Below are 8,329 nucleotides of genomic sequence, written 5' to 3'. Positions count from 1 at the left end.
CAACCCTTTCTAAACTTCCTTGTTCCCCTCCTTTAATAGGTATAAGTTTGAGTGTTGGTTGCTTCCTATCAATTAGCTTGAAAGGGGATTTATCACACTTGCTGGTTAAATATGCCCAAAGGTTAGAAGTCTCATTCCTACTAAGACAAGCAAAGTCTTTAGGACAGTAATTGCATTTTGCCCTCATATCACCCTTTTTATCAGTAAACTTTGTGAAGTGTGGCCAAATTTCAGATTTTTCCCGACCATTCCCCTAGGGCTAGGGTCTTGACCACACAAAGTTGTTCTTTTTTGCTTTTTAGGAGGATTGCACATAATAAAAGTACTAGGAGTGTTACCATGTGCTTGAGTTGTCGCAGATGTTGGTGTAGCTGGAGTAGTATTTTTTAAGGTGACCTCCAAATCTTCAACCTCAGTCATTTTCATCTGAAATAAATTAGAACCCATTTTATCAGATGTCAAAAATAAATATTGATTAACATCACTTTGTTGAATTAATAAAAAATCCACTGAGTAACAAAGAAAAATTAATTTAAAACGTAATGCCTAACATCACTTTGTTGAATCAATGATAAAGTATTCATTGTAACAAATTAGAATCTTACGTTCATAAAAATCTTCTCAAACTTTAGCCCGTAGTCTTGCAATTTAAGTAGTTTTTTTTTACTTTTGTCATAGATTTTTTTGTAACTCTTCTGTTATGCAAAAGTAGATACGTAGGGTTAGAGAATTTGAGTCTCTGAAAAAGAAATTGGCCAATTCCTATTACTCCGAGCCCAATTCCTATTACTTTGGGTTTAGGCAATCTTTTAAGATATAAGTAGTATAAACCAAAATCTATATATAATAATTAAAATGCAGAAAATATTTAAAATTATTTACAAAAAGATATGATACTTTATATAAATAGTTATTAAATTTTATATATAATTTATCGGTTTGGTTCGATTTTTTTTATAATAGAACCAAAACCAAACCAAATATTATCAGTTTTTAAAATTTAAAACCAAAACTAATCCAAATCAAGAAAAATATCGGTTTACTTAATCGGTTTGGTTCGATTTTCGGTTTGGATCGATTTTTTGTCAAACCATGATCAGCCCTACTTAGAGGAAAATATGTTCTTAAAAAATATTTTGTAAAATATTTAAGTTAATCAAATATTTAAAAAATTAAACATTTTTCTCCATATCCAACACGCCCCCAATATATAGAAAAGTGTTAATAATTTTTTAGGCAAATGAAAAAATTAGACAAATAAATTAAAACAAAGAGAGTATAAGTTAATGGTTGAGTTATATACACCAATAATGTAATGAAAATATTATTTATTTTATTTTAATTGATGTGAACTTATTTGATTGAACATGAAATTTAATAAAATAACTTGTGGGTTAAAGTGAGACACATATTTTTCGTATAAAGATAAATCATTTTCGAACATGCGAAGGCACCATTTTTTTGGCACCGAATTGAAACAGACGGAGTATTAAACTCTAAAGTCTAAACTCTAAAGCAAAAGGAAAACTAGCAATTTAGCGAGAAAATAAACTTTGTCTAAATTGAGGTACGACACCTATGCTCTTAACGGTGGATTTTGACTGACATCTGGACTATAAAAGAGGGGCAAATTACGATTGTCGTCAAAAGAACAGAAATAGGAGAAAAACCAGACCCATGTTTCATTTTCCCTTTCAAGTGAGTTCGAACTCAAAAGGGGCAAGTGAAATCAGTAGCAATGTCTACTCTACAACATACAGCTTTCAGGGGCTGCAGGTTTTTGTTCGAGGCAGCAAAATCCACTACCCGATCTCCCAAAGCAGTATCTTCTTCTGCTTCCAAGAAAAAGGCTGCTGCTACAACCTCGAAATCGTCGACATCAGCAGGGAAACAGGGTCGTTCTCCTTCGGCTCGACCCACTGGTATTCTTAAGGTAACCCCTGTTTCGCCCACACTTCATAGCTTTCTTGGAGTTCCTAAGACTTCTCGCGGCGATGCTGTCAAGAAAATCTGGGATTACATCAAACTCCACAATCTTCAGGTACCCTTTTCTCTCTAGATACTATTTGAGTATATTTACTCTTTGAATAATTTTGGATATGAGTGTATACAGACTTTTATTTTTTATATATGCCGGTGTTTGACACTTTGACTACGACATATATTTTAACAAAGAAAAGAAAGTTTTTTTCACACATGGGTGAAATATATATAGTACTACTCGTATAATTTTTCAAAAGTACCAGTGGTGTTCAACATGCGATGTTAATTCCTGTAAGGCAAGCTGTTAAGGTTAGTGAGAAGGTTAAGATTAAAGAGTTTCCAAACGGTAGTATGTTGTCTATCTTTTTGGAGCAGATAATCGACGAAGAAGTGTCATATTAAATAGAAATGAAATGTACTAGTGTTACTGATCCCTAGGGGTTTTGCAGTAAAAATATTTCTGGTGTTGGAGGTTTTCTGGTTTGTTGCTACTAAAAGGTTGTTGTTTGGCCTCAAGAATGCTCCATTTGATATTACATTTTGGGCATTCTGCACTCTTTTAGTTCCTCAAAGGATTTCAAATCTGTTGAATTTTGTGTTTTCTCCAATGTGAAATGTGTGCATGCTGAGCCTCTAGGTTTATGATATCCTAACCTATTTGAACTTGAAGCATCAAAATACCTTTGGTTGTGCCTAGAAGGCAATTTAATTCCCTTGGTAGCACTTAGGCATCGGAATTGTCTGAATTAGTATGACTTGCAAAGTAAGGTTGAGCAGCTAACTGTCAGGCATCGGAATTGTCTGAATTAGTATGACTTGCAAAGTAAGGTTGAGCAGCTAACTGTCATCACAGATAGAAATAACAGTATAGCTGTGAATATGCTGGTGAATGTGTAACAAAATTAAGACATGAATAATCTAGGTCTCAGTTTCCCTTCATAAATTTGTTCAAACCTGCTAGGCTTAAGGGAAAAAAAAAAGAAACAGGTTTAAAGAACAAATATATACTGAGTTGTGTCAAGTCTCCCATTGTTTTTTGTTAACTGGCTCAGAACATATTTTGTCGGCCTTTCTCGACCCAGGGTTTCAGAATTTTCTCCGTTAGCTACTTTATGAGAAATTCATTATCTACGGACTCATTGTTCTTTATTGCTGTTGATCTCATTATCTCCGGTCAACACTCGTTGAGAATTGTTTTTTATAGACTTCACCTGGTTTAAATCTTCTTCTCTATCAATCGTACTAGTTTAAACATTTTTTTCTCCCCTTCTCGTGTTCCTAGCTTTTGATACAGGGCATCTAGGGCTTCCCCTCCAGCTTTACTGAAAGCCTTCTTAGCTTCGCTCTTGGCTCTCTTATACTTTTACCTTGTTTTCTGTAGTGAGAGTGGTCAAATAGGACTATTCTTTTTTTTTTCTTTGATAAGGGAATGGGAGATAAATTCGCTACCTAGCAAATGCTTTAGATGACTCCATCCAAACCAGTTGCAGAACTAATATTGAAAATATGCATCTTTTGCCTTTGCCAGATGTCAATTCTATTCCTATGTGCATAGATGCTTAGAGTTCTCCGGAGGTTAATTGCTGATTACTTTTCCCCATTGGAATAATATTTCTTCAGTGTTTCTTTGACAAATAGCACAACATCTCTTGCTTTTAGAGCTGTAATACACATAGTAGACAGACTCTTAGTATCATCTCTTGAAAATTCTCAATTTTCTTCTGCCTGCAGGACCCCATGAATAAGAGGGAAATCATTTGCGATCACAAGCTCAAGATACTATTTGGAGGGAAGGACAAAGTGGGGTTTCTAGAGATCTCCAAGTTGCTCTCTGTTCATTTCGTGAAGCCTAACTGAAGTAGTCGTCAAATCATCCATGTTTGACTCTTGATATTGTACATAAACTACTTTGCCTTCTGGACATTAAACTCAGACTTGTGACCTGTGTGTTTAGTTTGCTAGAGGGACATCGTGTATAAAGTAAAGTAGGAAGAAGCAGAAAGAGTAGTGGCTCTTTAACAATGTATATGTTCATTTCTTACTTAAGTGAAATGTAATGAATGTTTTTCCTGTATTATCCATTGCATCCATATGTTTAGTGACAGTTAATGAAACATAATAACGAACAATTTTCAACAGCTCAAAGAAAGTTATTTGACTTTCGTCAATTTTACTGCTGATTAAGATTGGAAAGCATAATAACAAGCAATCAAGCATAGGGGTAATTCATAACAGGCTTGAGGAAGATCTCATTAATTGGCTCACATTGTGATTACGAACAATGTTCTCCATTTGTCGCAAATAATGCATTCTGATGAACAATGTTCTCCATTTGCCACAAATAATGCATTCTGATGAACAATGTTCTCCATTTGCCACAAATAATAGGGTAAATTTGCCTAATATTTACCATGAGAACTATATAATCAGACAAGCATGTGTCGGATCCATTGTTCGACAACAGCAGGAGAACCATACCATGGTCTAGTAGCATCATCAGAGCCAACAGGGGAATGGTAAACTCCATCCAGAGTGATATTAAGTGCACCTTTCAGATGAGCTGAGACTTCTGGCACAACTCCATCACCCCAGACATCTGCCTGGCCGCAAACCTGACAAATTATCAGATTGTTAGATTACTTTGATAACAGATATGTGCTCGTGTGCTACTGAAACTAAATAACAGGAGTATATATATTAGTAATTTGAGCAATATCAAACTCAAGGGCGCCTGTGGTATAAACCTGCTTGTAGCCTTGACCAACAAACCGTGCACGGAAAGTCGAAGCTGTTTCTGGATTTGTGTTGCTTACAGCAGCAACCTCTGACGTTGGCTGGGCAACACTAGCTTCCACTTCAGAACTGTATGTTGAACTTGAACCAAGGAAACGAGACCCTTGAATATACCTATACAAGTGAAATTCATTAAGTTTTACTCAGCAAGGCTCTAAGGTAAGAAATAATTCCTAATCCCAGTAGAGACAGGATTTCATCCCATCTGTCTACACTTTGCCAGCGAATATCTGTGCTGATAGGATTTAGCACGTACCCCGTCGAATAGTCAAGGTGCATACAAACTAGTACAACCACCAACCATTATAAAAAAGTAGAAATAATTCCTTAGACAACGTCCATGTTTTATTTTAATATTTTCTCTAATAGACATGAAAAATTGTAGATAGTTTTAGTTTGTTGTGAATTATATCCGACCTTGTTCAGTACAGTTTAAGTGCAGTCTGTATGTCAATAAGGAAACCAAGCAGGAAGCAACCCTCAACCAAGTTAGTACTCATTCCCACAATTGTTGGGTGCTTCATTGTTAAAAACTTAAAATGCATGCGCAACTGGGCAATGTCATATTACTTCATCTCTTTATTGTAGTGTCCTGATACTCTTTGCAGATTATAAAGAGTACAGACTCAGTCAACTGAACAAATTAAGGGAAACCCTTTCCAAAATCAAGCTAAAAAGTGAGTTCTAGAAGATAGTTTACTATTTGCAAAGCCTAACTGTAATGAGTGAAGAAACTTTAATACATACTACCTATAAAAACACTTAATATATCTTCTTCTTTTTTTTGGATAATTAGAAACTTCAATAAATCATTATTTACTGCCGTAATTACTATTGCAAATAAAGCAGACTGTTAAGTTTGTTCAACAACCCTTTTCACTATCATTGAACATTAAACAACTAAATGAAGTGAATGTGTCAGTGCAGTGAAAACAGCATTCACAAGAAGTACTAAAAATCAAGCACATGAACAAAACACCAAAATTTGCTATTTACCTCCCTGCAATACATACATATCTAAGTTGTGGAGAATAGACAGCTTTTGCACAATGCTCTTCAACGTAATACAAGAGGCCTCTTGTTTGATCAATTACTCCTGGCAAACCTTTAGGTGGTGGCCTAATGAAACCAAATAATATCAGTGTTAGGCTTATGCAGAACAATCTCCCTAAGATATTCCATCTATTAAATCTAGTAGTAATAGTTGCATAGATACACAAGGTGACTATACGATAAATGAACAAATTTATACATACAGGTGGGGGGTTCCTAGAGTCAGTAACAAGGAAATATCTGAGAAGCCAAATTCCTGCAAATAGACACGTGCGAGCCATCCTCCAGCTGAATGCCCTATAAAAGATAAAGTTCCATTCCCACCTACAACAAATGTGGCCTGATTATGGGACTGCAACATGCCCTGTTAAGTAAAGAGGACTGTGTAGGTCAATCAAGGTTTGATGCTCATATTTATAGAATCTGTAAAAGAAAGCACCAACAACTGTTATAGCTATAGGAAGTGCATAGAAAGCTGGAGTTTTAATCCTAGGAAAATGAAGTAGAGAAAAATAAGGACGTGGCAATCAGTTTAACTGCAATCGAGTATTATCTCAGGGAGAAGTATGTATGGGACTTGCTGCTACTTCAAATGAGCAGACAGGACAGAGAATAAGGCCTTATGTTCAATGTCAGAGCAAATTTTGGGCAAAGTAGAAGAGTCCAACCATAAAATTTGGTCAGGTCATAATCAAGTGGGAGAACATTATCTCCATCTAAGCACACTGGAATGCCATAATGCGCAAATTTGGTCTAAGTCATGATCAAGTAAATGAATATTTCCATCAAACTGGAATGCCAGAATACATATCGTGTTTAGCCATGATGTATTAAGAGATGAACAATATACTACATAAATAAAATAACAGGACCATAACCATTCTGCAAGGAAGAATAAGTTATGATTACTAATTGCAGTTACTGATCCAGCATATAGGAAGAGACAGTCGAATGACTTATATTGACCATATCCGTATGTTACTTACATTATGTGAAAATGTGTAGCCGAACAAGCAGGCACAACAATGAATTAAAGATTTAGTGTAATATAGTAAAGAATATTCTAAGATTAATAATAGTGAAAGCAAAGTAATTGGAGAACCTTGAGCCAATTCTTTTGCTTCACTCACGGCTTCATCAATTCTTTCCAAGTACCTGCCAAAAGGTTTTTCTTAATGTATTATAAGAAAATGGCTTGATAGCTGCCAAGCACAAATATTTGTAAGGATTATTACCAATCAAGCACTGGCCGAGGACGAAGAGTGCCACGCCAATAATTTGAGTCCAATAAACCAGCAGCATTCCTCAGCCAATCAATTCTTGAAACTTTTGCTATTGCTGTTGGCACTCCATAGCCTTTCAGTATAAGAGCCAACTTCTCATAGTCATTTGAGTTGTTCCCTAACCCCTGAAGAAGAGTAATAGCAAATGTTCTGCTCAATCAGCATCCATTACCACAAAAAGGTATCTTCTTATCTAAGGTTCAGAATCTAAACATTACCCTGCAACCAGTGATAAAAATTTCAAACTACTCCCCCTTCCCACATTAAAGGAATTTTAATAAATCCCAGAAGGCTGATATAATAGGAGTTTAATATAACAAATAAAATGGTCAATATAATTGATTAAATTTACACAGTAAAAGACCAAGCTTTACTCAAAATTGGAGTTCCTGTAAGCTGTAACTATGGAACCCAATTTTTCCAAAAAACTGGGATAGCGTAGGCAACATTAAATTCTTGGGGAGGAAATACATATATAGACAAAAGGGTGATATTAAGAACGAAGAGAAGAATGCAAACCGGAAGAATAACAGCAGGGCGAATGGCGGAAGAAGTGGTTGTTGTACTACTTGTTGTTGGCAAGTCAGTAGCTTGAGAAATGGCATAGCAGCGCTTTGGAGTAGCATTAATGAATGTGTACGGTGAAATGGAAGATGACCATGCTACAGCCATAGCCATCTTCCCCCACTTGCCTTCTTCAGCCCACAAACGTTTTAACCGCTTTATTTGTGCAGTTTTGTGGTCCTCATTTTCCCACGGTTATTTCTTGCTTCAAACTTGATAGGCTATAATTAATACTACTTCAATTATACTTTTATATCTGAGTTTAACTTTGTGCACACAAAAAATTACATGCAATGAAGTAAATGATGTAACTTTTTTATATACTACTAACTCTAAAGTGTGCAAGTTAAATTCAAAATAAAGAAACCAAAGTTGACGTTAACTATTCCAGAAAATGACGAAAGATGGTCCCTTATATTTTGAGATAGGTTCAAAGTAGACTTTTGAATAATCTTTGGGTAATTTTGGTCCTTTTAATTTGTCAAAAGTGAATATTTTTTCCCCTTTAAAATAGTTAACAAACTCTTCATATTAGATTTAAAGAAATTATGAGATTTTTTTTTAATGTGAACTCACAATTGAAAGTGTTGTTTTCGTAGTTTCGGCTATTTTTGTCTATTTTTTTATTTTTATTTTTATATATATTTGGTGCA

At 35.2% G+C, this 8,329-nt stretch overlaps 2 protein-coding genes across 2 annotated transcripts; one reads left to right on the top strand and one right to left on the bottom strand.

Annotated features, from left to right (window-relative positions):
* Positions 1–1,738: 1,738 nt before the first annotated feature.
* On the top strand, positions 1,739–2,059 carry LOC107787280 (uncharacterized). The gene has a single exon (XM_016608831.2). The coding sequence runs from the start codon at positions 1,739–1,741 to the stop codon at positions 2,057–2,059; it is 321 nt and encodes a 106-aa protein (XP_016464317.2).
* Positions 2,060–2,720: 661 nt separating this feature from the next.
* Positions 2,721–7,857, bottom strand: LOC107787279 (uncharacterized). The gene is made up of 8 exons (XM_016608829.2): positions 7,632–7,857; positions 7,065–7,237; positions 6,932–6,984; positions 6,033–6,153; positions 5,773–5,895; positions 4,728–4,890; positions 4,462–4,595; positions 2,721–2,824 (listed from the first exon to the last, which is right to left on the bottom strand). The coding sequence occupies exons 1-8, from the start codon at positions 7,788–7,790 to the stop codon at positions 2,821–2,823; spliced, it is 930 nt and encodes a 309-aa protein (XP_016464315.2). The 5' UTR covers positions 7,791–7,857; the 3' UTR covers positions 2,721–2,820.
* Positions 7,858–8,329: the final 472 nt, after the last annotated feature.

Source organism: Nicotiana tabacum, chromosome 19 (genome assembly GCF_000715075.1).
Source record: "Nicotiana tabacum cultivar K326 chromosome 19, ASM71507v2, whole genome shotgun sequence".
NCBI lineage: Eukaryota > Viridiplantae > Streptophyta > Magnoliopsida > Solanales > Solanaceae > Nicotiana > Nicotiana tabacum.
The sequence above is the reverse complement of the archived record's forward strand: the minus strand, read 5'-3'. Positions and strand labels throughout refer to the sequence as shown.

Excerpts from the sequence above, each read along its gene's own strand:
- LOC107787280 (XM_016608831.2), top strand. The coding sequence starts at position 1,739 with ATGTCTACTCTACAACATACAGCTTTCAGGGGCTGCAGGTTTTTGTTC.
- LOC107787279 (XM_016608829.2), bottom strand. The coding sequence starts at position 7,790 with ATGGCTATGGCTGTAGCATGGTCATCTTCCATTTCACCGTACACATTC. Across the intron at positions 4,891-5,772 it reads TATGTATGTATTGCAGGGAG|GTATATTCAAGGGTCTCGTT; the intron begins GTAAATAGCAAA and ends TCACTTGTATAG. Across the intron at positions 4,596-4,727 it reads TTGGTCAAGGCTACAAGCAG|GTTTGCGGCCAGGCAGATGT; the intron begins GTTTATACCACA and ends ATAATTTGTCAG.